Source organism: Acaromyces ingoldii, assembly GCF_003144295.1.
Source record: "Acaromyces ingoldii strain MCA 4198 unplaced genomic scaffold FA10scaffold_2, whole genome shotgun sequence".
NCBI classification, from domain to species: Eukaryota; Fungi; Basidiomycota; class Exobasidiomycetes; order Exobasidiales; family Cryptobasidiaceae; genus Acaromyces; species Acaromyces ingoldii.
The window spans coordinates 579,095-605,027 of NW_020290248.1; the positions used below are offsets into that span (position 1 = coordinate 579,095).

Sequence of the window (25,933 nt, forward strand, 5' to 3'; positions counted from 1 at the left end):
CGAAACCTCACGGCATCCCTTCTAGGCAATCAGCCGTAGAAGAGATGGACTTGAAAAAATAAAGAAGAGCAGGTAAGACAAGTAGGACGAGTAGAGAATAGTCATCAAAGGGGATGAGTAAAAATCAGGCGGGGGTCTTCACATCTTGGATGAGTCCTACTTCTGCTGATGCTTCCATGTGGATGTCTTCTCCTTTCCCTTCTGAGAATATTTTTTCACCTTCACAGATTGTGCCCGCGCTTTCGTCACTATTTCGGCTATTTTCGCCCTTTTCTTGCTCTCTTCCGTCAAACCCTCATCGATTTGGTTGTCAAGATAAGCCACGGCTTCTTCTAGAAGATCATAAGCTTCTTTGCGAAGTTCTTTGCCACCTTCCACGGTAGACGGCCGTGTGTTTCGTTCGAAATCTTCGCCATGAAGAAGCTTGCCCAGTCGAACTTGTTGAGTCCTGGTCGGTAGACCAACACGATAACGGATGTTCCTATCATAATTGAAATCTTTATGCGATCCTTTCCAATCATCGTCCGTTCGCCGCGGCCTTCTCTTGTGTCCGTCGTTGACTCTCTCCGCTTCTCGAGAAAGGGCATCATCCAATATTTCTCTTGCCCATCTCACATCGTTCGAATCAGGACTTGAGGACTGCAAATGAGCGCAGTATGCCTTGAAAGCCTCCAGAGTCTCTTTGGCGGCGTTTCTATACTTCTTAAATTCTTCATCGGTAACGAAGTCGGTAGTACTGACGGAGCGTGTAGGGTCCATCATATCCTCCATCAACTTCTGGCTTGTACGTGTAGGGAGCCCTTCTCTCTTTCGCCGCCCTTTGTCCCTCCCCTTCATCCGATAGAGTGTCAGACTCGCTTCTTCAGTAGTGGATCGGTCCGTCGAAGCCCCCATATGTCCTTTTTTTGCAAACTTGAAACGGCCTTCCGGCCTCTCGCTGCCCTGTCGAGGTCCCGATGGCTTAAACACGCGCTTCCTTCTCTGCGGAGCAGCAACAGCTCCATCAGCATTCGATGAACCTATATCTGTTGTCGCCAGCTTTCGAAGCATTCGAGGATCTTGACGACGTAGGTGTTGATTCTGCCGGAGAGGTCCAGACCCACTCGTAGCGGTGAGAGTAGGATCTTGCTTTTCAACGGCTTCCACAGCTTTCAAAAGCAGATCGAAAGGATCAGATCGACGCTCTGGTCCTCTTTCAGAGAGAAGTGTCACAGATTGGGAATCTTGCAGCGAGCCTTCTTCAATGTGCGGCGATGCGTTGTTGAAGGGGGAGGCAACAACGACATTGACCGCAACGAGGAGGGCACTGTAGGCATATAGAAGTATAGGACGCATGGCGTGCTTGAGGAGATTGTGGACGACGAGAGAAAAGCTGTTGAGGCAATCTCACAGGACTCTCAAGCAGGCCAGTAGCACAGCCCGCCAGGAGCACAGCCCGGTAGACATACATCCTGCCTGGGGCTTGTGTCTACTCAAGGCCCCGGGAAGTTCACTCGTTTATTGGACAGCACGCCGTCTCTTTTGGTCATTATTTCTCCCTCGTTCTCTCTCTCATTCTATTTTAGTCAGGGCTTAGTAAGAGTCACGACGCTGACTTCGAAGAGAGGCTTGTCATTAATACGGAACACGAGCAAAGAAGAGGAGGGAAAAGTTGACGCGAACTTGTGTTTGTGACGCCAATTCTGACCGGACGAACAACATTTCCTTGTCTCCTCTGCCGCCTCCTAATCGGAGGAATCCTGTCCTTTCGAACGTCTCCTCCTCTGATTTCTTTCTTCTCTACGATCTGAAAAACTAGCCCGCTTCCCGTCTAATTCACGCAAGAAGTGCTTGAAAGGATTGTCTCTCTCGTCGACATGGTCATCGTGCTCTTTACGTGCATCTTGTGCAACCAAGGCCTCGAACTTATGCCTCAAGTGTGACGCTGCGCTTAGCGCCAATGTGCTTTCGTGACCGTTCTGAGGACGTGCAATGCTGAGGAAACAGTCGCCGACCAGATCTTTGAGCGCCGAAGAGTATGTGTCATGGTCGGGCAATCCAATCATGCGCCTATGATAACTATCCGTATTATGTGAGTATGGTGGCTTTCCAGCGAGATTGTGCTCATCTGTCGAAGCGGGAGGACGCCAGTGTAAGGTGAAAGGAAGGAATTGGTGCGGATGCGCAGGTAAAAGTCCAGACTCCACCAAAAATTCAGCCGCACCTTGCGGGAGGTATAAAAAGAAGGGATTGGCCGAGTCAGATTGCCCGCCTCCTTGCCTCTCTTCAATCCCTTGCTCTGAAGCGAAGGGATCTTGCGATGATTGTGCTGAGCTCTGGCCATGAGGCTGGCCTTGACTGTGCATCAAAGGGGTATTACGAGACCATGGCTGAGTGGACCCATGTTCGTGAATGTGCTCCTGCTCCATTTGTTGAGCAAGCTGCCCGTAGTTCAGATCACCTGGAACTTGAGCAAATTGATTGTGGCCAGAGTATGATCCCGAGTGATGAATCCGTTCCTGGCCTTGAAGATGATGGGGTTGAGCTTGCATATACGGGGAAATGCCAGTTTGGTACTGTTCGTACGTTCCCCAATGTGACTGCTGATGAGAAGCTTGCTGCATCATCTGCTGCTGCATCATTTGTGCTGTGTGACTGTCCAGCGAGGATAGCTCCGGAAATTGTGTATGCATTGGGTGGGAGAGTGGCTGGTGGTGGCCTTGTGTCAGATTACCTTCTTGGGTCGCCGAAGATCCCTCTCCTCGGGCACGTTGCGTCAGCTTTGATTTGCGTCGGCGGGAAGCTGGTGAAGGCGATGCAGCCTCGTGATCTAAAGGCGTCGATGATATGTATGGATCCTCATGCGAAAGGCCCTGCGGATGATGGCGTGGTGTGTGAGCATATCCGTGCAAATACGTGCTGAATTGATCTTCGGCAGTGTCCTGAGAGGTAGTATCTTCTTCTTGAGGGTCGTAAGGCAAGTTCAGGTCGAGCGGGCGCCGTCCGTCGTTACGACGATTCCTTCCTCTGCGTCCGCTTCTGTCTGCCGCATTGCTGCCAACGACAACGACGAGGAGAAGAAAAGCTAGAAAAATCCAGCTTCTGAGCATCGTACAGTCCTCTTTAGACAACTGGGCTTTGGAGGATATAGGTGGGATTTGTACCTGAAGAGGGTGGGTCTAGAAAAGTCCCTCGCTTTAAAACCTTTGGCAAGGACTCAATCTCCTCAGCCGTGACTCGGCCAAACTGCCGGAAGTCCCGTAAGGTCCGGGCTGTGCAGTGCTGTAGTGACTTGTCGTTGTTTTGATCATTGACGTAGTATATTGACCGGGGAATCCGATAACACCATCACGAGAATATTTTGTCAGGGTACAACGGCGAAAGCACCGACTTGACAGCACACATACACCTACGCCCATTGTTAGTGGACCTTCTGGGAGCTGTGGCAGTTCCTTTACTATTCATCAACGGTGCTAGTGTGCCCTTTGCAACGCAAAACGTCTTCGCTCGATGCACAGTGCACCTCTCCTGTGCTGACAGTGAAGCGCTTCGATGGTAACGCCGCGAGTTCTACGCTCTGTTTAAAGGCTTTTTGTATTACTTTTGGATACAGTATGTCCTCAAGAATTTTACTCGCCTGTGGGAGAGCACGCCACCTATTCTAGCCTTTCCCTGTCTCCTTCCGTCTCGCTCTCTCTCGCTCTCTCTCGTTCCCAATCTCGTTCCCTCTCTTGCTTCTCCTTTTGGGCCAAGCTATCGCAAGAGTCACAACTGCTATTTCGGTAAGATGTTGTCATTATTACGGAACACAAGCAAAAACCTTGAAGGAAAGGTAACGTGCAACCCCTCCAAGATCATCTTGCGCCCGTGGCGCTAAGATCCGATCGGACGACTTATGGCTCTTCTGCTCCCTTTTTTTTGTCGCGGGGATTCTTCCCTTTCAGGCGTTGCCTCACATCAATCGCTTCTCTGCCACTATTGAAGCTATTCCTCTTCGTGTCGAGTTTTTCCAAGAAGTCACTGAAAAATTGAATTCTGGAGTCGGAGGTGCCCTGGTTCCTTGCCTCTTCGACTACCTTCTCTATTTCGTGAACGAGTGTGCCCGCTGCGGCTTGCGCCAATTCGAATTCGAAAGCGCCACCAGGACGTTCAACTTCTGAGAAAAAGTCGCCAATCAGACGTCTGAGTGCCACCGTGTAATTGTAGTGATCGGGTAAGCCGCCCTTTCTCCTACGGTCTGAATCCAAACTCATTAACTTTTTCTTCTCTCTCCTCCTATCGATCATTTTTTCTTTGTTTCTCATCCTATCAATCGCTTCCTCTTCGCTCGGTAATGGAGCACGCCAGCGTAGTATTGGACGTTTGGTCCAACTGTCTTGGGGCGGGGCCTGGGGATAAAGGCCTGATTTTCTCAAAATTTCAGTCGCAAACTGGGTGGCATACTGCGAGAGGTGCGTTGGTGGGACATTGGTCTCTTCAGGTTGCTGGCCTTCAGGCTCCGCTACATCCACTTGCTCTGGAGCATAGAGACCTTGAGATGATTGTGCTGAGTCCTGGCCACGAGGCAAGTGGTGCAACGATGATGCCTCTATGCGCTGCAGTTCATGGAGGCTACGAGTCCACTGATCCTCCACTTGCATCATGTAGTCCTGGTGTGCAGGTGTGGGGGGAGGATAGTAGAGCTGAGACTCGTATTGGTGTTGAAAAGCTTGGCCTCGACTATGCGTCAAATGCGCTTTGCCAGACCATGATTCAGTCATTCCTTTTTCGTTGACAGGCTGCTGCTGCTGCTCCAGCTGTTGTAACATATGTGCAAAAGCTCGGCCATCTTGAGTTTGTCCAATGTGACCGTGGCCAGAGTGTGACTCCGAGGGAAAACTTTGTACCTGGCTTTGAAATTGAGGTTGTATATAGGAGGGTACGTCAATTTGTTGTCCTTGCGATCCCCAATGTGGATGCTGATGAGCAGCCTGCTGCATCATCTGCTCGTGTATCGACGGTTGAAGAACATGGCTATCGAACGCGGGCGGGTGTTGAAACTGTGGAAATGCCTGAGAAGGAAGCGACTGTTCGATGTCTGATCCCCGTTGTGCGCCTCTGTGTCTGAGTCGGGCATGACGCTTCGTCCTCTCAGGATTCTGTCGGTGAGAAGCTGAAGGCGCCAAAGAGGCCTCTAAGTCCTCATGCGAGGAGCCCTGCCCATAATGTCGTGGTGTGTGAGCATCCCCGTGCAAGTACGTGCTGGATTGACCTTCGGCAATGTCCTGAGAGCCGCGTTCTGGTTCTTGAGGGTGGTAAGGCAAGTTCAGGTCGAATGGGAGCGAGTCGCTACCAGCACGATTCCTTCCACTACGTCCGCTTCCGCCTGCCGCTTTGCTGCCAATGGCAGCGATGAGGAGAAGAAGGAGCAGGAACACCCAGCCTCTGAGCATGGTGAAATCCTCCTTTGACTGCTGAGCTTGGGATGTAGGTGGGAACTCTTTCCTGAGGAGATTGGGGTCCTAGAGTGTCACCTAAATCACTGCCTTAAAAAGTTGCTGCCGCGGTGTGTTAAAGTCCTGGGGCGCCCTGGGCACCCCGAATCCCTGTGAACTCCCTATTTTCACTCGCCCTTGTTTATTTCCCGCGCCCATGTTTATTTCGCTCACCTTCTTTACTAGGCCCTGTTCTCGGGTCTTATTCGCCGTATCGGATGTCCAGAGCACGCCATCGCCTGCTAATCTACCCAACAGGTCCAGGGCGTCCTCAAGCCGGTGCTCAAGCACGCCCCCAACTACTAATTCCAGAGATAAGCCAGGCACACTGGCGAGCCCTTTTCCCTGTCTTTTCCCTCTTCTCTTCGTTGCAGATTACATATTGACAGCCTCTGTTTGGTCCAGGTGACAGCTTGCTTACACCAAGCAATAACAAGAGTCATGACTATTGTTTCGACCAGATGGTTGTCATTGGTACAGAACTCGAGCAGAGACCAGGAAAGAGAAAGGGTTCCGTCTGTGACGTTGAAATGTGATCGGATGACCTAATTCCCCTCTGCCCCTCCTTCGCGGCGAGCCTTCGCTTTCTGGCTGTACTTCAAAAGTGTTGCATCTCTCTTTCTCTTATAAGTCTGCCTCTTGGTCTCTAGCCTAGCCAAGATGTCTTTGAGGGAATCAATTCTGGAGTCGGAGGTGCCCTGGTCTTTTGCCTCTCCGACTACCTCATCGATTTTGTGAACGAGTTTGCACGCTGCTCTTCGCGCCAATTCTACTTCGAATGAGCCCCTGGGACGTTCAATGACTGAGAAAACATTGCCGATGAGAGTTTTGAGCGCTTCCGTGTAATTGTCGTGGTCGGGCAAGCCGTTCTTTCTCCTAAAATCTGATTCCGCGTTATATATGTTTCTTGGGTTTTTTGGTTTTTTTGCCGATCTATCGATCGCTTTCGCTTCGTCCGCGTTTGGTTCACGCCAGTGTAGTGTTGGAAGTAAGATTACGCTTTCCGGGAGCGGAATCTGGGGAATGAGACCAGAGTCTATCAGAAAGTCAGTCCAATACACTGAGAGATGCGTTGGTGGGGCACTGGTCTTTTCAGGTTGCTGGCCTTCAGGCTTCGCTACGTTCACTTGCTCTGGAGCAAGAAGACCTTGAGATGATTGTGCTGAGTTCCAGTCACGAGGCCAGTGTTGTAACGATGAGGATGTTTCTTGGAGGCTATGAGGCCGCTGTCGTTGCATCTGCATCATGTAGTCGTGTTCTGCATGTTGCGGAAGAGGAGAATGAGGCTGAGACTGGTGTTGGTGTCGAAAGGGCTGGCCTTGACCATGCGTCAAAGGGGCTTTGCCAGACCTTGGCGTAGTCATTCCTTGTTCATGTATATGCTGCTGCTCCAGCTGTTCGATCATTTGTGCGAACAATCTACCATCTTGTTGTCCAACGTGACCGTGGCCGGAATGTGACGCCGAGGAAAGACTTTGTGCCTGGCCTTGAAAGGGCTGGGGTTGAGTTCGCATATAGGAGGGTATGTCAAGTTGCTGTTCTTGCGTTCCCCAATGTGAATGCTGATGAGCAGCCTGCTCCGTCATCTGCTCATGCATCGACGGGTCAAGAAACTCTTGTGCTTTAAAGCTATCGAACGCGGACGGGTGTTGAAACTGTGGAAATGCCTGAGAAGGAAGCGGTTGTTCGACGTCTGATCCTGGTTGTGCGCCTCTGTGTCTGAATCGGGCATGGCCCTTCCTCCCCACCGAATTCTGTCGGTGAGAAGCTGAAGGCGTCCTTGAGGCCTCTAGATCTTCGTGCGAGGAGCTTTGCCCATGACGGCGATATGGGCGGGTGTTGTCATGCACATACGTACCGCGGTGACCTTCCGGAACGTCTTGAAAGCCGGTGCTTGTTTGTTCATGATGGGGAGGCAAGCCCAAGGTCAGGTCTAACGTGTGTGGTTCGTTAAGAGGACGTCTCCTTCCTGTGTGGTTCTCTCCGCTCGCAGCAGTGCTGCCAGCACCAGCAATGAGGAGAAGAAGAGCTAAGGATACCCAGCCTCTGAGCATCTCAAAGATTCTTTTGGACTGCTGAGCTTGGGATATAGGTCGCCTTATCTTTCTGAAGGGGGTTGAGTCCTAGAAAAAAAACCTCGCCTATACCTTAAGGAAAATTTCCTCGAGGCGACCCAGCCGTGTAGGGTCTGGGCCCTGGGGCGTCCTGGACGCTCCGGCGACCTGTGTATTTCCTTTTCGCTCGCCCTGTTTACTACGCCCTGTTTCTCGGGTCTTGTTTGCCGACCCGGACGTCCGGAGCACGTCACGCCTGTTGCGCTGCGCAATAGGCCCAGGGTGCCCTCAAGGACGCCCTCAAGCACGTCCTCAATTACGAAATCCAGAGATAAGCCAGGCGTCGCATACAGACGAGTTCTTTTCCCTGTATATTCCCTCTTCTCTTCGTGGCAGATTACGTTCTGATAGCCCTATTCGCCCAGGTCCTCCAGGTTCTTCACATGGTAGAGGAATGAGCCCATACGTCGCTCAACATCCGGACCAGTATAACGACGAAGTGAAGTTGGATTTGTTGCAATCGCTGGCTCAGCAATTTGACCGAGAACACCGCCACGACAATGTTTCGTCAGGGCATTGCAGTGAAGCGGGCCCCCGAGATCACAGCGCGCATACACTCACGCACATTTTTTACCGGTCCTCTGGCAGCTATGGCACCTTCCTTCTCGCCAACAACACTGCCAGTGTGCATAAAAGTTAGGCACGTCACCTGTCTAAGCCTTTCTCCGTCTCCTTCCGTCTCAACCATTTCGCTTTTTCTCGCTCTCTCGTTCGCTTTCTCATTCCTCTCTTTAGCCCAGAATATAGCAAAAGTCACGGCCATTAATTCGATCAGAAAGTGGACATTAGTACGAAAAAGGAGCAAGGAACATGAAAGAAGGGGAGACGGGGAAGCTCTAATTGAAAAATTTGTGCCCGACGCTGACCTATGGCCGGACGATCTTTGTCTCCTCTGCTAAAATTTCTTCGGAAGGAACCTGACCCTTTTCCTTTCTCTTCTGTTCATGAGTCCTCTGTGCACTTGCTCTGCTCTCGAGGTATTGTTTCCGCTTCTTGTCATGTTCTTCCAAGAATGTCTCGAAAGGTTTATATCTCTCGTCAAAATTACCCTCGCGCTTTGCTCGTGCAACCAAATTCTGAAGCTCAAGCCTGAGTATGGCCGCTGCTTTTTGCGACAATCTGCTTTCAAAAAAGTTTCGGGGACGTGCAACTTCCTTGAAAAAGTTGCCGAACAGAGTCGCGAGCATTGACGAGTATGTCTGATGAGTGGGCAAGGCGCGCCTGGTCCTGTGATCTGAATTCATATTGCTGGCGACTAGACCTAAAGTAGCGAGATTCTGCTCTTCGATCGTCAGTGGAGCACGCCAGTATAGTGTGATCTTGGTGTCTAGCGGGTGCAGCTTCAAGGGAACTAGTCCGGATTCCATCAAGAAGTCAATCGCATATTGCGAGAGGTGCGTTTGTGAGGCACTGGCCTCTTGAGGTTGCCGGCTTTTAGGGTCCGATTTATTCACCTGCTCAGAAGCCAAGGGATCTTGTGAAGATTGTGCTGGGCCTTTGCCACGAGGCAAATGGTGCGACGATGAGGATGCCTCTATCTGCTGTAGCTTATGGAGGCTGTGAAGCCACTGTCGTTGCATCTGCATCATGTAGTCGTAGTATGCAGGCGGTGGAGGAGGACAGTTAGGTGGAGAATGGTGTGGGTATTGTGAGGGCAGGGCTTGCCTGTGCACCAAAAAGTCAATGCCAGACCACGGCCTAGTCATTCCTTGTTCATGTATATGATGCTGCTCCAGCTGTTGGATCATTTGTGCAATAGCTTGATCACCTTGAAGTTGTCCAACGTGATTGTGGCCGGAGTGTGACCCGGAGGGAAGGCTTTGTACCTGGCTCTTAGTAGGCTGGAGCTGAGATTTCATGTAGGATGGTGTGCCGAGTTGTTCTTGTTTTTGTGTTCCCCAGTGCGAATGCTGATGAGCAGCCTGCTGCATCATCTGCTGCTGCATTATGTGGTTTTCAAAGATTCGTGCTGTGCGGCTGTCAAACACGGATGGCTCCTGAAACTGTGGATGCATTTGGTGGGAGAGTGGCTGGTTGTGACCTTGTGACAGATCGACTCTTTGGGTCGTTGATTGTCTCTCTCTGCATCGGTCACTATGCATCTTCTTCGATTTGTGTGTTCCAGAAGATGAAGGCGAGGCTGCCTCATGATCTGGAGGGGCAGATGACATGTATGGATTCTCATGCGAAAGGCCCTGCCAATGGTGGCGTGGTTTGTGAGCATCTTCGTACCAGGACTTGCTGGATTGACCTTCGTCGACGTCCGTAAAGCAGTTGTCTGCTTGCCCACTATGACAGGGCAAGCCCAAGGTCAGCTCTAATGAGTCCGGTTCGTTGACAGGGCGACTCCTTCTTCTGCGTTCCCTTCCGCTTGTTGCATTGCTGCCAACGGCAGCGACGAGGAGAAGAAGAAGCATAAATACCCAACCTTTAAGCATCGTGATGTCTTCTTTTGCTTGAGAAAGCAAAATGGTGTAGGTAGTTTTTCCTTCTTTTCTGAAGGGAGTGGGGTCCTAAGAAAGGTCTATCGCCTCTGTACTGCACAGTACCTTTGGCAAAAACTCGAAGCACCTCAGCCGTGGCTGGGCCAAACCGCCTTAAACCCCGGAAGGTCCGGATTGATGCAGTGCTATAGTGACTTGTTGTTATTGTGAGCAATGACATAGTATTTTGACCGATAAAACCATCAAGGAAGTGTGTCGTCAAGGTAATACAGCGAAACGCACCGAGGTAACCGAGATAACAGCTTGACAACCCACATACCTCTTCGCCCCGCCCTGCCGCTTTTATCTTTACTGCCCCTGACCAGCGAAAATAATGCCCGTTCCCTTTACTGACGCTGTTGCGCCACCAAGAGAGGGCACCGTGGGCAAATGCAAATAATGAGCTCCAGCAGATGTGGATGGTAAGATGAGAAAGTGGCTGAGGCAAACTAAAGGATCTTTAAGCAGGCTAGTTTCACGGCGCGTCAACAGCACAGCCCTCCAGCAACACAGCTCATCAGCAGCACAGCCCACCGGTAGCACAGCCTTGTAGATATACAGCTCTATGGAGAGCGCGCCATCACACCTCTCCCTCTCTCGAGCCGCATCATGGACAGCCTTATGAGAATATCAACCCGCGAATCGTCATTGATACATCGATTGAGCAAGATCAATCAGCATAGAAAAGTGATAGTGGAAGAATCGAAATCAGCTGGCTCTCGTGCATTGCGAGATGACCATCATGTCTTCTTAGACTTCTTGTTACGACCAGCTTTGTCCCTTACTTTCCGCTTTTCCATTTGCTCATTGTGCCTCGCCATGTGATCGTTGCCCCGTATCTTCCAGGTCCGCAAGAGCAATGCTAATCTTTTGAGTCTCTCGTCGTTGTGGTCGGGGGGACGGTTGTTTTTGACCTCATCCTGCATTTTTTTTTTGAGCTCGATCGCTGCTTTGAACGCCAATTTGCATTCGAATTTGTCACGAGGTGGTGCCACGTTGAAGAAGAAGTTGCCGATCAGTTCTTTATACCCCAGCAAGAATTCCTTCGTCGTGGGTAAGTACTGACATCTCCTTTGATGAAGGTCCGTTCTATATATGTACTGCTTCCCAACGTCCTTCCATTCGTCACTTTCGCTGCTTGGGCCACGCCAATATAGCGTGGGCTTCTTACTGAGGTCTTCCTCTTCCTCAAACACCAGCCCAAATTCCTGCAATAGAGAGGGCCAAAGTTGTAACGGATGTGTCAGTGAGGGTGGGTTGGGCGTGAACGGAGTTATTGATTTTATTCTATCACTTCGATGCGCTTGTCTGAGGAGGGCTGCCTGCTTTTGCGTCTCGGCCTTCTTGATAAGTTCTCGCATCTTCTCCTTCTTTCCCTCATCTTCATCTGGCGAATTCAAGTATGCTCGGGCCCTCTGCATGAGCAAATGGAATGCAGTGCCGCTTTGGCTCCCCTCTCCAACTAAGTTTGATTTTTCTCTGTCGCCAAGCAGCGCCTTGATCTCCTCCTCCTCCTTCGTGGAAGGGAGTCCTCTGCTTCTGCCAAAATCTCGATCTCCGTTTTCAGATCCAGCTTCTGAAGTGCTTGTATAAGACGAAGTATCTGTGTGCGTCTCAGATCGCCACTCTGCATGCCTCGCTGCCTTTACTTGATCGTATACTTGTTCTGAAAGAAAAGGACCTCGAAAGAATTGTTCCGAGGTTTGGCCACGAGACTGGTGGTGCAGCCCTGATAATTTCTTCATCTGATGCTCTTCATCGGGGTTATGAGCCCACTGATGACGCATCTGCATCACAGAGTCGTGGCCTGCAGGTGGTGGAGGAGGCCAGTGAGGTGAAGAGTGGTATCGGTATTGAGAGGGCAGGCGTTGCCTGTGCACCAAAGGGGCATTGCCAGACCACGGCTGAGTGAATCCATGTTCGTGTACATGCTGCTGTTTTAGCTGTTGTGATGTTTGCGCATAAGCTCGATCATCTCGGAATTGTCCAATATGACCGTGGCCTGGAGGTGACCCCGAGGGAAGATTTTGTACGTGGCTCTTAGTAGGCTGGAGCTGAGGTTTCATGTAGAAGTGTTTGCCGATGCCGAGTAGTTCCTGTTCTTGCGTTCCCCAGCGCGAATGCTGGTGAGCAGCCTGCTGCAACATCTGCTGCTGCATCGACTGCTCGCTAAGCATCTGTGCTGTATGATCATCGGTCGCGGATGGCTCTTGAACCTCTGGATAAACCTTGAAGGGAGGAAGCTGATCTTGATCAGACACTTGTGTCTCCGGCCGTGCCTCTCTGTATCGGAATCGGGCGTGATTCGCCAAGGCATGATTAGCCCGCGACGTTCCTCTCCTCTGGTGAGAAGCCGAGGGCGATTCCGTTCTGTCCCTTGAAGGCGCCGATGTGGTCTCGAGATTCTTATGCAAGAAGCTGTGCCGAAGGTAGCGAAGTGGTCGAGTATCTTCGTCCATATTCATTCTGGAGTGACCTTCACCAACCTCTCGCAATCCGGCCGATGATTTTTCATAATGGAAAGGCGACTTCAAGGCCAGGTGTGAAGGCTCTTGTGTGACAACGGGACGGCTGCTCCCTGCGCCTTCCGATCCGCTTGCCACAGTGCTGCCAGCGGAAGCGACGAGGAGAGGAAGAGCCAAGAGAACCCAGCCTCTGAGCATCGTAACGTTTTTCGACTGTTGAACCTGGTCTTAGAAGAATTATATTCCTGAAGAAGGGAGGTAGAGACCTGGGAACGTCCTTCGTCTTTATATCTCAAGAAAAGACCCGAAGCGGCTCAGCTGTAGCTCAAAAATGAGCTCATACATTGCTTAACATCCGGACCGCTACAGAGATGAGGTGGATTCCGTGTAGTGTTGTTGTGATAAACACCATCGTGAGAGAGATTTGTCATGGTAATTCACTAAAGCCGACCGAGATCACAGCACACGTAATAATGCGCCCACTTTTACCGGGCCTTTTGTCAGCTGTTGCAGCTCCCTTTCCATCACCAAAAGGGCCAGTGTGCCCTTTAAAATGCCGATGTCTTGTTGTCTTGTGTTCGCTTCGCATTGTGCTCATCCTATTGCATCGGCGCTTCCAGTGCGGCGCCGCGAGCTTTTGCTGTGTCTACCCTGTATTGTTGTTTTGTCGTTTTGCCGTTTTTCTGTTTTCTTTTTAGTCTAATTTTTCTCAATTTTTTATTGGTCCCTTCACAGTGATGGCGTCGCTCGCTCGCACCACCCTGACCACAACAACCCACATGCCTCTTCGCGACGCCCTGCCCTGTCCTGTCCTGCCGGGTTTACTGAGTCTGGCGAGCGAAATCAATGTCCTTCCCCCTTATCGACCTGCTACGCCACCGATAGAGGCATCCGTAGGCAAATAACGAGCTCCAGCAGATGTGGACGATAAGAGAAAAATGGCTGAGGCAATCCCAAAAAAATCTCCAAGCAAGCTAGCCTCACAGCTTATGATTAGTAGGTTTGCCAGTAGCACAACACATCAGCAGCAGCACAGTCCACTGGGAGCACAGCCTGGTAATTGTATAAATGGCCGGAGCTTGTGCCCGCTTATAGCCCCAGGAAGTTGCTTCGTTTACGGGGAAATAAGCCATCAACGATGGCCCCCCTCTTCCCTCTCGAGTGACGTTTTGGACCATTTCAACAAAAGAATCCTCGTTGATACAGCGATAAAAAATGAACATTGAGCTTAGGACAGACAGGCTTTGGTAGAAAACGTCGAAATTAACTGGCTCCTGTGGCATTAACAGGCGGCTGTGTGGCCACCGTACCCTCTATTTTTTTTCTGACGGCGGGCCTGGTTTCTTATCTTCCGTTTATCTTTAGACGCCTTTTTGTTGGCATCGTAACCGTTACCCCTGCTCTCCCACTTTCGCAAGTGCGATGCTAATTCTCTGAGTCTTTCGGCATTGTGGTCACTGGGATTTTCGCGGGTGACAACAGCCTGGATCTCACTTTTGAGCTTCTTCGCTGCGTCAAAAGCTATTGAGCTTTGGAATTTGTTGTCCAGTGGTGCCACATTAAAAAAGAAGTTGCCGATCAGTTCTCTGAACGCCTGCGAGAATTCCGTCGGTGTGGGTAATTGACATTCTCTCCTGCGATGAAGGTCCGTTCTATAGTCGTACCCTTTCTTAGCTTGATCCTCTTCGAATGCTCCCTCTGGGGCTCGCCAATATAATTCGGGCTTCTCACGGGGGTTTTTGTCCTGCGGAAATTGAAGCCCAAAGTCGTCCAGAAGACGGGGCCAAAGTTGTAACGGATGTGTTAGTGAAGGGGGGCTGGGCTTGAACGGAATTATTGAACTGTTCCTATTACTTCGCAGCCTTTCTTTGCGGAGACATGCCTTCCTTCGGCTCTCGATCTTCTCCGTAAGTTCTCGCATCTTCTCCTTCTTTCCCTCATCTTCATCTGGCGAATTCAAGTATGCTCGGGCCCTCTGCTTGAGCAAATCGTATTCAGTGTCGCTTTGGACCCCTTCTCCAACGAAGTGTGATTTTTCTCTGTCGCCAAGCAGCGCCCTGATCTCATCCTCCTCTTTCTTGGAAGGGAGTATTTTGCGTCTGCGATAGTTCCAAGTTCGGCCTTTATTTTCTGAAGCTCTTGTAGAAGGCAAAGGACCCGTGTGCGTTTCAGATTGCCACTCTGTATGCCTTACTTCGTTTACTTGAGGGTCACCTTGTTCTGACTGACCATCATCTTGTTCTGGTTGATTGTCACCTTTTTCTGATTGATCGTTACTTTCTTCTGAATGATCGTCACCTTCTTCTGGTTGATCGTCACCTTGTTCGGAATGAAAGGGACCCTGAAAGAATTGCTCCGGGGTTGGGCCATGAGGCTGGTGATGCAAAATTGATGAACCGATCTGCGGCACTTTGTTGAGGCTATGAGCCCACTGATGTTCTATCTGCATCATGTAGTCGTTGCCTGCAGATGGCGGAGGAGGATGGCGAAATCTAGGCTGGTGTTGGTATTGTAAAGCTTGACCTTGACTGTGCATCGCAGGGGCTTTGCCGGACCGTCGTTGAGCCGTTCTGTGTTCATGTGTATGCTGCTGCCCCAGCTGTTGAATCATTGGGGCGTTAGTAGAACTTATTTGAGATTGTTTGAAGTGACCGCGGCCGTAGGGTGACGTTGTGGGAAGATATCTTGCTTGGTCTTGAAAAGGCTGCGATTGACTTTGCATGTAGGAATGTACGCGATCTTGCGGCTGTTCTTGCGTTCCCTGCTGTGACTGCTGATGAGCTGCCTGCTGCATCATTCGCCCATGCATCAACCGGTCACGACGCATCTGTGCTGTGTGGCTATCCATCGCGAGTCGCTCAAGAAGTTGCGGATGAAAGTGGTAGGAGAGCGCCTGGTTGCGACCTCGCGTAAGATCGAGAAGGTGATTCCCTGACTGTTCCTCTTTGACTCGATCGTGATGCATCTTCATCTTCTTAAGATCGTGTCGGCGAGAAGATGAAGACGATGCTGCCCCGTAATTTGAAGGAGCCGATGAGAACTCTAGACCCTCATGCGAGGAGCGTTGTATGCGAGAGTCTGCGTCCGCGTTCGTACTCGAATGAGCTTCAGCAACGTCCTGAAAGCCGGTGGCTTCTTTTTGATGATAGTAAGGCAAGCTCAAGGTCAAAGCTAGTGGGTCTGGTTCGTCAACATGAAGGCCCCCTCCTGTATGTTCCACTCCACTTGCCACAGTGCTGCAAACGCCAGCAACGAGGAGAAGCAGGACTAGTAGTGCCCAAGTTTTGAGCATCGCTAAGTCTTCTTGACAGCCGATACTGGGAGATAGGTGAGCTGTTCTTCTCTGAAGGGGGTTTGATTGTTGGAAAAGTCCTTCGCCTTTATATCTAAGGAGAAGAAAGAACTCCAAACGACTCAGCCGTGGCTCAAAATTCCCCCTTAGATCGTTTAACTTCCGGGCCACCACATTGTTGCAGTGAAGATTGTGTTGTTGTGATGGTTAGTAGAGCGACTGTTCGACAACACAATCGTGAGAGAGTTTCGTCAGGGTAACGCAGCAAAACGCGCCGAGGTCACAGCACACGTTTACGTAAATTCTTACTGGGCCCCCTGGCACCTGTGGCAGCTGCTTTCTCACCGTCAACACCGTCAGCGTGCCCTTTCGAATGCGAAATATTTCTTCTCGAAGCGCAGTGCGTCTATCCTATTGGGTCGGTGCTTCAACTGCGCCACGAGCATTTTGCTCTGGCCACACTGTTATCTTTTGTGTTTTGTCTGTTTATTTTTTTTTCTTCACCGCGATGGCGTCGCTCGCTCACAACACCCTGACAACAACAATCCACATCCTCTTCACACCGCCCCGCCCTGCCCGCCCTGCCCGCCCTGCCCGCCCTGCCGGCTTTGCTGGCTTTGCAACGACCGACAAGCCAGAGTCATTCCCTTTGTTGACACTGCTAAGCCACCAACAGAAATAGGAAAATAAAGGTGTACGTCGGTCGCTTAGAGAGAGGTGGCTGAGGCAACTTCACAAGATATTCGAGTAGGGTGGCATCACGGCTCTTTACTAGCAGAGCCCACCAGCAACACAGCCTACCGGAAGTACATCCTGTTGGTAGCACAGCCTGGTAGGAACCTAGCCTGGCTGGAGGTCAGGTATGTATGTTCACGGCCCCAGGAATTTGACTCGTCTGTGGGAGGGCACGCCATCTAATTCAGCCTTTGCCTGTCTCTGTCTTTTTTATCTCAATATTTCTCGCTCTCCCGCCTTCTCGCTGGTTAAAACTTCGGTCCAGGTGATAGCAAGATTCCCGATGAGTAGGGTTCTCGATCACATGGCTGCCGCTAGTACCGGACACAAGAAAAGAGCATGATGAAAGGGTAGATGCAGAACCTTACATGATCAACTTGCGGTGACGCTAAATCTGTTCGGATAACGTCGTCTCCTTGTCTCCTCTGCCGTCTCTCATTCGAGGTGAACGTGTTCCTTCAACTTTTTCGTCTTTTCAATCTCTCTTTCACTCTCTTTGCGATAGAGTAGTTCTTTTCTCTTTCTGTCAAGTTCTTGCAAGAATGTCCTGAAAAATGTATGATTCTGGTCAAATATACCCTCAGCATTTGCGTGTGCGACCAAGATCTTGATCTCGTGCGTGAGTCTGGCCGCTGCGTTTCTTGCCAAATTGCCTTCGTAGGCATTCACAGGAGGTGCAACGTCCAGGAAGCGAGGGCCGATCAGAACTTTGAGCGCCCTCGAATATTTTGTATGGCTGGGGAAGCCGTGCCTGTTCCTGTAATCTGATTCCGCACTCCCTGATTGCATTCCTTTCCTAGCGAGCTTCTTCTCGTCATCCGTTAATGGAGGTCGCCAGTGTAGTGTGGTTAGGATGTTGCCTTGAGGCGCATGATCGTACATAAGGCCAGAATTTCTCAAGAACTCAGTCGAATATTGCGGGTGCGTTCGTGAGAGACTGGCCTCCTCAGGTTTCCAGCCTTCCAGCCTTGCTTCTGCCACTTGCCCTGAAGCAAAGAGACCTTCTGATGATTGTGCTGGGCTCTGGTTATGAAGCAAGTGGTACGACCATGATGCTGCCCCTGTCTGCTGCAGCTGCTGCAGTTCATGGAGGGTACGAGGCGACTGGTGTTGCAAATCTGCCATTGCCCCAGTCTGCCGCAACATCTGCAGTTCATGGAGGGTAAGAGGACACTCTTGTTGCATCTGCATTATGACCTTATGGTCTGCAGGTGGCGGAGGAGGATAGTGATGTGGATACTGATGGTATCGGTATTGAGAGGGCTGACCTTTACTGTGCGTCGAAGAGGCATGGCTAGACCATGGTTGAGTCATTCCCTGTTCGTATAGATGCTGCTGCTCCAGCTGCTGCTCCAGCTGCTGAATCACTTTCGCGCAGGCCGGATCATCTTGAAATTGCCTGATGTGATCGTGGCCGGAGTATGATCCCGAGGGAAGACTTTGTACCTGGCCTTGAAAAGCCTGAGGTTGAGCTTGCACAGAGAGGGGAAATCCAGTCTGGTACTGTCCTTGCTTATAAGAGGAGGGGCCAGTCTGGTATTGTTCTTGCGTTCCCCAGTGTGACTGCTGATGAGCTGCCTGCTGCATCATCTGCATCGACTGGTCACGAATCATTTGTGTCGTTTGGCTATCAAACGCGGTAAGCTCCTGAAGTTGAGGATGCATTTGGTGGGAGAAGGGCTGGTGGTGGCCTTGTGTCAGATCGACTACTTGGGTCCCTGATTGTCCCTCTCCCATTCGCGAACGTTGCATTTTCTTCAACTTGCGTCGGTTGGATGATGACGATGCTGCCCCGTGACCTGAAGGCGCCGATAAAATCCTTGAATCCTCATGCGAGGAGCGTTGCCCATGACGGGAATGTGGGCGAGTGTCTTCGTGGACACGCATACTGTGGTGTTCCTCGTAAATGTCTTGAGGGCCAGTGATTGTTTGCTCGTGATGTTGAGGCAAGCCCAAGGTCAGATCTAACGAGTATGGTTCGTCAAGAGGACGTCTCCTTCCTGTGTGGTCTTCTCCGCTCGCTGCAGTGCTGCCAGCGGCAGTAACCAGGAGAAGATAAACTAGACAACCCCAGCCTCTGAGCATCGTAAAGTCTCTTTTTGACTGCTGAGCTCGATATAGGTCGACTTTTTTTCCTGAAGGGGGTTGAGTCCTAGAAAAAGAACCTCGCCTTTATAGCTTTGGGAGAAGAGCGAAGCGACTTAGCCGAGGCAGGGTTCTGGACACATACGTTGCTTGATGTTCGGACCGCTATAGTGATGAAGTGAGAGTCGTCTTATTGTTATCGCTGGCAAGGCGTATTGACCAATCACACCATCATGAGAAATTTCGTCAAGGTAACGCGGCGAAGCGCGCCGAGTTCACACCACACGTACACATGCATATGCACGTTTTTACTGGGCCTCCTGGCAGCTGTGACAGCCGCCTGCTCGTAGTCAACACCATCAACGTGCCCCTATGAATGCGAAATATTTGCTTTCGAAGCCCAGTGCGCCCACCCTACTGCGCCAGTGCTCCGACGTTGGCGCGAGCATTTTGCCTGTCTGCCCCTCCCTGCTTTGTTGTTTGTTTTTTGGTTTATTCTTTTGTTGGCCCCTCCACCGCATTGGCGTCGCTCGCCACACCACCCTTACAACAACAAACCACAAACCTCTTCGCACCGCCCTACCCTGCCTGCCGGCTTTACTGCATCTGACGAGCGAAGATGATGCCCAGTATTGAGGCTGCAACGCCAAGGACAGAGAGGAATGCAGGCAAATGAGAGTATAGGGCGCACGGTACGTTTCTTTGGGGTGATGGTGTACGACGGGAGAAAAGCTGCTCAGGCAATCTCTCAGAAGTCTCAAGCAGGCCAGTAGCACAGCCCGCCGGGAGCACTGCCCGGGGGGCTTATGGCTGCCCCGGGAAATTCACTCGTCTATGGGAGAGCACGCCGTCTCTTTTCGTCTTTCTCTCTCTTCTTTTCTCTCCTTATCTCTCTTTTGTCATGGTCCTGGGATGTCGTGGGCGCCCCGGGGCCCTGTGTGCTCCCTCTTTTCGCCGTCCTTGTTTATTTTATCTCAGTCGTGTTAACTCGCTCGCCTTTGTTTACTAGGTCCTGCTTTTCGGGCCTATTTACCGCGCCGGATATCCACAAGGACGCCAGTGCCTGCTGTGGAGCGCAGCAGGCGCTCAAGCGCGGCCTCAAGCACGCCCTGTAGTACGAATCCCAGAAATAAGGCAGGCGTCGCCGTCTAACGGGCCCCTTTTCCTGTACTTTCCCTCTTCTCTTCGTCGCAGAATACATTCTGACAGCCCCCCGTTCGTCTATGTGACAGCTCTATCACATTTATGACCAGGCCCTAACATGATTGACGGCGTAAGCTCGAGCAGAAGGTTGTCGTTAGGACGGAACACGAGCAAAGAGCCTGAGGGAAGGGTAGGCAGGCAAATATGAACTACGTGATAATCGTGCACTTGTGCCACCAAGTTTGAGCTGTCTCATCTGCCACCGCTTATTCGTGGCCACCCCGTGCCCTCATTTCCCTCCTCGCCTCATTTTCTTTTTCTCTGCGAGACTTATATCCCTCCCGCCTGGCGTCCTGATCTTGCAAGAACTGTACGAAAGTCTGATATCTCCCGTCGAAATCACCCTGGGTCTTTGCGTTTGAAACAAAGGTCTCAATTTCTTCCTTGAGTTTGCACGCTGCTTCTTGCGCCAAATTGCTCTCGAATCGGTTCTTAGGACGTGCAACATCTGAGAAACAGTTTCCGATCAGAGTCTTGAGCATCTTCGTGTATGTGTCATGGTCGGGCAAAGCGAGCCGGCGCCTACTGACCGATTCCCCATTTCTTGACAGTGAACGTTTACGAGCGAGGCTCTGTTCTTCACCTGGTCTTGGATCACGCCAGTGTAGTATGAACTCGCCTCGGATCATCTTCTCAATAGGAAGCGCAGACTTGTGCAGAAACTTTATCGCATTTTGCGAGAAGGGCTCTCGCGTTTGTGAGGCAATGGCCTCCACAGCTTGCCGACCTTGGTGCAACGATGATGATGCCCCTGTCTGTTCCATTTCATAGAAGCTAGGAGGCAACTCTTGCTGCATATGCGTCACATAGTCGTGAGCTGCAGATGTCGCGGGAGGCGAAGAAGGCTGGGACTGGTATTGAAATTGAGAGGGCTGGCCTTGACTGTGCATGAAAGGGACATTACCAGACCATGGCTGATTGAATACATGGTCGTGTATGTGCTGCCGTTCCATTTGTTGAGCCAGTTTCGCATAATTCAGAACATCTTGAGATTGTGCAAAGTGATCATGGCCTGGATGTGACCTGTAGTGATGACTTCGTTCTTGCCCTTGAAGTGGATGGGGTTGAGCTTGCATATTCTGGAAGAAGCGATTTTGGTACTGTTCGTACGTTCCCCATCGTGACTGCTGATTAGAAGCTTCCTTTTTTATCTGCTGCTGCATCATCTGCTGCTGAAGCATTTGTGCTGTATCTCTGTCAAGCGAGGATAGCTCCGGAAAATGTGTATGCATTTGGTGGGAGAGTGGCTGGTGGTGGCCTTGTGTAAGGTTGCCTTCTTGGGTCGCCGAAGATCCCTCTTCTCGGGCACGTTGCGTCATCTTCCCCTTGCGTCTTTGGGAAGATGAAGGCGATGCTGCCTAACGATCTGAAGGCGCCGAAGACATGTATAAATCCACTTGCGAAAGGTCCTGCTGACGATGGCGCGGTGTGTGAGCATATCCATGCAAGTGCAGTCCAGAGTGACCTTCGGCATTATCCTGAACAGCGGTGTCTGCTTCTTGAGGGTCGTAAGGCATGTTTAGGTCGATTAGTGGCGGTCCGTCGACTGGACGATTCCTTCCGATGCGTCCACTCCCGCTTCCGCTTGCCGCATTGCGGCCGACGGCAGCAACAAGGAGAAGGAGAAGCAGTAGCTCCCAGCCTCTGAGCATCGTAAAGTCCTTTTTTGACTGCTGAGCTTGGGATGTAGGTGGGTTTTCTTTCCTGGAGGGGCGAGGGTTCCAGGAAAGATCCTCGCCTCTATACCTTTGGCAAAACTTGAATTCGCCTCAGCCGTGGGCTCGACCAATCCGCCGTAAGTCTTTTAAGGTCTGGACTGCTGCAGTGCTATTGTGAATTGTTGTTGCTGTGATTATCGACATAGTGTTTTGAGCGACCGACAATACCATCACGAGAATATTTCGTCAGGGTAATAGGGCGAAAGACACCGAGATAACAGCACCCATACACCTACGCACTTTTTCACTGGACCTCCTCGGCGCTGTCATAGCTACCTCCTTAAAGATCAACACTGCCGGTGTGCCCTTTGCAATGCGAAGTACTTGCGCTCGATGCCCAGTGGACCTCTCCTACAGCGATAGCGAAGGCAACACCGCGAGCTTTACGCTCTGTTTTCTGTCTTTTTTGTTTTGTTTTGTTTTCTATTATTGATTCGTTCCTCCACAGCATTGGCGTCGCTCGCTCACACCACCTTACCAACATTCCCACGTACCTCTTCGCACCGCCCTGCCCTGCCCTGCCCTGCTACTCCGGCTTTACTGCGTCTGACGAGCAATAGCGATGCCTCTCATTGACGCTGTCACGCCACCGACAGACGACGAGGGCTTGCACTACGTAGTCTACTTTGCGTCTGGCTCTCCTCCCTGGTGTCCAGACTGCGTCGACGCCCTCGCTCCCCTTCGGGCCGTCTTCGGTGCGACAGAAGGCGCTGCACCGAAGGCGTATGTCGTGCGAGTGGGCGAAAGGCACGAATGGAAGGGCGTCAAGGACAACAAGTACAGACTTGAGCCGTACAATGTCGAGGGCGTGCCGACTATAGTCAAGATGCAAGGTGTGAGTTGTCGAGGACAGAAAGCTTTCCCCCTCACACCCCCCTCTCCGCCCTGTCCCCCTCCATCCCAGCCCACCCCGCCCCAACCCACTCCTCCTTTTTCCCTCTCCATCGTCCTGAAAGGATCAAATTTGCTAATCGTCCTCATCGGCTATGTGGCCCCGTCAGACAAAGGAGCTCGGCCGGTTAGGAGAGGAGGGGTGCAAGGACGAGGCGGCGCTGAGGAAGCTCGTGGCTGGGTGAAGCCGAGTCTGAGGAGTCCTTCACAATGTATGCAGCGGCCATTCTGCGAATCTTCCTTGTCTTTCATATCAGACGAGGCCTCGAAAGGAACGTTTCTGGCCAACGTCAGTCCCAGCAGTGCTGCTGAATAGCCTGGTGATTACATTGTCATGATTGCAAGCATCGACATTCCCAGATTCATCTCAACAAGTGCGATCGCTTCTCCAGTCCTCATTCGCCAAAGAGCTGTTTGGAGAGGAGCAAGTGCGATCAGTATCCCTTGCACTCTGCCACAGCTGCAGCAGCTCCATACCTTTTGCACTCGTTTCAAGATTGAGTCCTTTGAAGGGTCTGCCAAGGAGAAGAGAGAAGAAAGAGAGAGAGAGAGAGAGAAGGTCAGCATGGCTCGCGCGCATCATCTCACAGCCCACAAGGAGAGTTGGTCACCCACCATAGGGGGCATCCTTGCTGGGGATCTCAAGGACAGCAGGAAAGGCCTGCTGATATCGATCGCACAGTGGCCGGATCTTCTCGGCGAGTGTCTGGGTGATGAGGAGGATGCCGATGTCCTGCCGCTCCTGGGTAAAGAGGTTGAAGGCCGCCTCGATGTCCGAGACTGGGGTGGATGAGTTGACGATGAAAAAATTCCGGTCGGGCGAGGGCCCCTTTGACGACGAGTCCTGCGAGAGGCTTGTGCTCTGCTGCTGGCTTGCTCCTGTGCCCCCACCGCCCGCTTTACTACCTCCTTGTCCTCCAGCTCCAGCTCCAGCCCCAGCTCCTGCTCCTGCTCCTGCGCCATGGGGTGTGGAAATGTGGCCGATACCGGCAAGGAGGAGGCCCGTGGCCGTGTCCTCGTCGGAGATGAGCGCGAGGAGTGTGCGATCGGCAGCTTGCGAAGCGATCGACATGGCGGCCGTGGCAGTCTTGGCGAGGTCGAAGAGTGTGTTCTCCCTCTTCTAGGTGTCTTCTGGGTGCCTGTCCGTCTGTCTGTCTGGGATGCCGTCGTCTGCTACAAGCGCGCGCGCGCCCCTGTGGTGACCGAATCTCCACACGTGCCGGCGTGGCTGGCTGGGCTGGGCTCGCTCCTCTTCGGGAGACGGGCAGGAGGGCGACCTCAGAGAGGAAGGCGACGGATATGAGCTTAAATGAGCTAGTTGCCTGCCTGTCTAGCTTGAAATCGCATTGTTGCAAAAGACGACAGGATAAAGTGATCAACGACACTGGGCGATGCTTGGTGACGGGACCTCGTCCATCTCTGCTGTGCTACTCTCGACCGTGCTCGCTGCCATACTCGTACCTATTCTCGGAATGTCGCTGCCGTTCTTTTCGAAGCGGTGGTCGTGCAAGGGCAAGGTGAGTGGCCCCTCCTCTTGTCGATAGTTGCCGCCTCGCCTCGCCTGGGGACTGAAATGTCGGATCGTCACCCATTAGCACGTCTTCATCACGGGCGGATCTCAAGGCCTGGGCCTGGCCCTGGCGGAACTCTGCGCGGCCAAGGGAGCGGCGAGAGTGACAATCTGCTCACGCTCGCAGGCGAAGCTCGACCTCGCCCTCGCCCAGGTCCAGGCTGCTGCCGCCACGACTGGCTCGACCCAATGCCACGCCGTCGCCGCCGACGTGAGCACATTTGAGGGCGCCCAAAAGGCCCTCGAGGCTGCTGCTGCCGGCGGCACGCAGCCCGACGTCGTCTTTTGCTGCGCAGGGGGCGCCAAGCCCGGCTTCTTCATCGAGCAGACCCAGCTCGACTTTGAGACCGGCTTCAAGACCGACTACATGACGGCCCTCGCCACGTCCCACGCTGCTGCCAGTCTCTTTGTGCGCGTGGCCAAGCGAGACGCCAAGATCGTCCTCGTCTCCTCGACATTGGGCCTGATGGGCATGGTGGGCTACGCGCAGTACAGCCCCATGAAGTTTGCCATCCGCGGCCTGGCAGAGTGCCTCCGCTCCGAGCTGCAGCTCTACTCGATTGACGTGCACGCCTACTTTCCCGGCACCATTCTCTCGCCGGGCTACCAGGAGGAGAACAAGACAAAACCGGCCATCACCCTCGAGCTCGAGGGCGACGGCGAAAAGGAGGGCCTGACGCCAAAGCAGTGCGCCGAGGGCCTGCTCAAGGGCGTCGAGCGCGGCCGCTTCTTCATCACGACGGACATTCTCACCGAGCTCTTTCGCGCCGCGACGGCGTCGGGCGGCAGCGTGCCCGGCAACGGCTGGCTCCTTGACAAGGCCAAGAGCTTCATGGCGGGCATTGGCATCCCCGTCTGGCGCATCTTCATCGCCGATCGCAGCATTCAGGCTCACAGGGAGCAGCACTTGAAGGACCTGTCGCTGTCGAAGCCTGCCGCATGATTGGATTGGATTGCAATAATACTAAAAATACAGATGGTGGATATTTTGCTACTGGTCGCTGGTCTGTTGCATCTCGACGTCCTGCTCCTCGCCAGCTGCAGCCGTGTCCTTGTCCTGCTGCTCCTCGTGGCCCGGCTGCAGCCCTGTGTCCTGCTTCTTGTCATCGACGAAGCGCCGCGTGACGAGGCTGCTGCGCGCCAGCATGTCCTTGAGATCGGCTTCGAGGCCCTCGAGCCTCTTTTTCCGCTCCCGGTTCTCGGCCTGCATTGCAGCGCGCCTGGAATGCAGTGCTTGCTTCTCTGCCTCGAGCCGCTTTCTCTCCTGCAGCTCGAAGCGCAGCCGGGCGAGCTGCAGCTTGTGCGCGTCGGCCAGAATGTCGGCGGTCCTGTCGGCCTCGTCGGCCCTTGCGCAAAAGTCGTCCATGTCCGTCAACTCGATGGTGTCGTAGATGGAGCTGTCAAGGGCAGCCAAGCATTCCTCAGTCAGTATGAGAGCTTCTTGATTTGCTGCCGTAGACCAGGCAGCAGCAAGAAAAGAAGAGGAAAGCTCACCGAAAGTCGCGACAGGTAGTAATCTCGGACTCGAGGTGCCGCTTCTCGTACTGCAGGTTCTGCAGCTCGAGCGAGGCCAGCTCCAGGCCGGCGCGCGCCTCTGCCACGGCCTGCTTGCCCCGGCGCACCTCGTCGTGGGCCCTGCGCGCCAGGGCACGGAGCTGGGCGACGAGGGGCATCGAGCTGCTGAGCACCGCGTGTGCGTTGGGCCCGACACCAACGTGGCTTGCGGCAAGATTTGCCAGGAGCTCCTTTTGTACGACGGAGAGCTCATACAGGATCGCATCGTCGTTGTCGTCCTGCATGGTGGGCACCGCCATCGATGAATGTGACGCTCTGAAGGGGTGTAAAGATTCCACCTCCATCCAGCTTGTGGAAAAGCACTTGCGGAAATCTGTTGGAGATGACTTCGATATCGGCCGAGGCGCGT

General features: G+C 52.5%; 8 protein-coding genes across 8 annotated transcripts; 2 read left to right on the forward strand and 6 right to left on the reverse strand.

Annotated features, from left to right (window-relative positions):
• Positions 1 to 8,433: 8,433 nt before the first annotated feature.
• On the reverse strand, positions 8,434 to 9,608 carry FA10DRAFT_292222 (hypothetical protein; the record flags this gene model as incomplete). The annotated part of the gene is made up of 2 exons (XM_025524389.1): positions 9,394 to 9,608; positions 8,434 to 9,147 (listed from the first exon to the last, which is right to left on the reverse strand). Exons 1-2 carry the CDS (start codon positions 9,580 to 9,582, stop codon positions 8,434 to 8,436), a joined length of 903 nt encoding a protein of 300 aa, XP_025378510.1. The 5' UTR covers positions 9,583 to 9,608.
• A 2,381-nt stretch (positions 9,609 to 11,989) lies between these two features.
• Positions 11,990 to 12,713, reverse strand: FA10DRAFT_258720 (hypothetical protein; the record flags this gene model as incomplete). Its single annotated transcript, XM_025519927.1, has 2 exons — positions 11,990 to 12,052; positions 12,084 to 12,713. The coding sequence occupies 2 exons, from the start codon at positions 12,711 to 12,713 to the stop codon at positions 11,990 to 11,992; spliced, it is 693 nt and encodes a 230-aa protein (XP_025378511.1).
• Positions 12,714 to 13,797: 1,084 nt separating this feature from the next.
• Positions 13,798 to 15,333, reverse strand: FA10DRAFT_292224 (hypothetical protein; the record flags this gene model as incomplete). Its single annotated transcript, XM_025524390.1, has 4 exons — positions 14,745 to 15,333; positions 14,370 to 14,592; positions 14,180 to 14,213; positions 13,798 to 14,044 (listed from the first exon to the last, which is right to left on the reverse strand). The coding sequence occupies exons 1-4, from the start codon at positions 14,883 to 14,885 to the stop codon at positions 13,798 to 13,800; spliced, it is 645 nt and encodes a 214-aa protein (XP_025378512.1). The 5' UTR covers positions 14,886 to 15,333.
• A 5,473-nt stretch (positions 15,334 to 20,806) lies between these two features.
• FA10DRAFT_258722 (hypothetical protein) lies at positions 20,807 to 21,482 on the reverse strand (the record flags this gene model as incomplete). The annotated part of the gene is made up of 3 exons (XM_025519928.1): positions 20,807 to 20,909; positions 20,941 to 21,016; positions 21,296 to 21,482. The coding sequence occupies 3 exons, from the start codon at positions 21,480 to 21,482 to the stop codon at positions 20,807 to 20,809; spliced, it is 366 nt and encodes a 121-aa protein (XP_025378513.1).
• A 537-nt stretch (positions 21,483 to 22,019) lies between these two features.
• FA10DRAFT_265180 (hypothetical protein) lies at positions 22,020 to 22,799 on the forward strand. The gene is made up of 2 exons (XM_025520954.1): positions 22,020 to 22,383; positions 22,550 to 22,799. Exons 1-2 carry the CDS (start codon positions 22,111 to 22,113, stop codon positions 22,622 to 22,624), a joined length of 348 nt encoding a protein of 115 aa, XP_025378514.1. The 5' UTR covers positions 22,020 to 22,110; the 3' UTR covers positions 22,625 to 22,799.
• On the reverse strand, positions 22,766 to 23,607 carry FA10DRAFT_265181 (ATPase, V1/A1 complex, subunit F). Its single transcript, XM_025520955.1, has one exon. It carries the CDS (start codon positions 23,509 to 23,511, stop codon positions 23,047 to 23,049), a length of 465 nt encoding a protein of 154 aa, XP_025378515.1. The 5' UTR covers positions 23,512 to 23,607; the 3' UTR covers positions 22,766 to 23,046.
• Positions 23,608 to 23,911: 304 nt separating this feature from the next.
• On the forward strand, positions 23,912 to 24,952 carry FA10DRAFT_284253 (NAD(P)-binding protein; the record flags this gene model as incomplete). The annotated part of the gene is made up of 2 exons (XM_025523905.1): positions 23,912 to 23,956; positions 24,035 to 24,952. The coding sequence occupies 2 exons, from the start codon at positions 23,912 to 23,914 to the stop codon at positions 24,950 to 24,952; spliced, it is 963 nt and encodes a 320-aa protein (XP_025378516.1).
• Positions 24,940 to 25,836, reverse strand: FA10DRAFT_265183 (hypothetical protein). The gene is made up of 2 exons (XM_025520956.1): positions 25,504 to 25,836; positions 24,940 to 25,406 (listed from the first exon to the last, which is right to left on the reverse strand). The coding sequence occupies exons 1-2, from the start codon at positions 25,821 to 25,823 to the stop codon at positions 25,001 to 25,003; spliced, it is 726 nt and encodes a 241-aa protein (XP_025378517.1). The 5' UTR covers positions 25,824 to 25,836; the 3' UTR covers positions 24,940 to 25,000.
• Positions 25,837 to 25,933: the final 97 nt, after the last annotated feature.

Coding starts and splice junctions, on each gene's coding strand:
- FA10DRAFT_265181 (XM_025520955.1), bottom strand. CDS start 23,511: ATGTCGATCGCTTCGCAAGCTGCCGATCGCACACTCCTCGCGCTCATC.
- FA10DRAFT_265180 (XM_025520954.1), top strand. CDS start 22,111: ATGCCTCTCATTGACGCTGTCACGCCACCGACAGACGACGAGGGCTTG. Junction 22,384..22,549: donor CTATAGTCAAGATGCAAGGT/GTGAGTTGTCGA, acceptor TGGCCCCGTCAG/ACAAAGGAGCTCGGCCGGTT.
- FA10DRAFT_265183 (XM_025520956.1), bottom strand. CDS start 25,823: ATGGCGGTGCCCACCATGCAGGACGACAACGACGATGCGATCCTGTAT. Junction 25,407..25,503: donor ACTACCTGTCGCGACTTTCG/GTGAGCTTTCCT, acceptor TGCCCTTGACAG/CTCCATCTACGACACCATCG.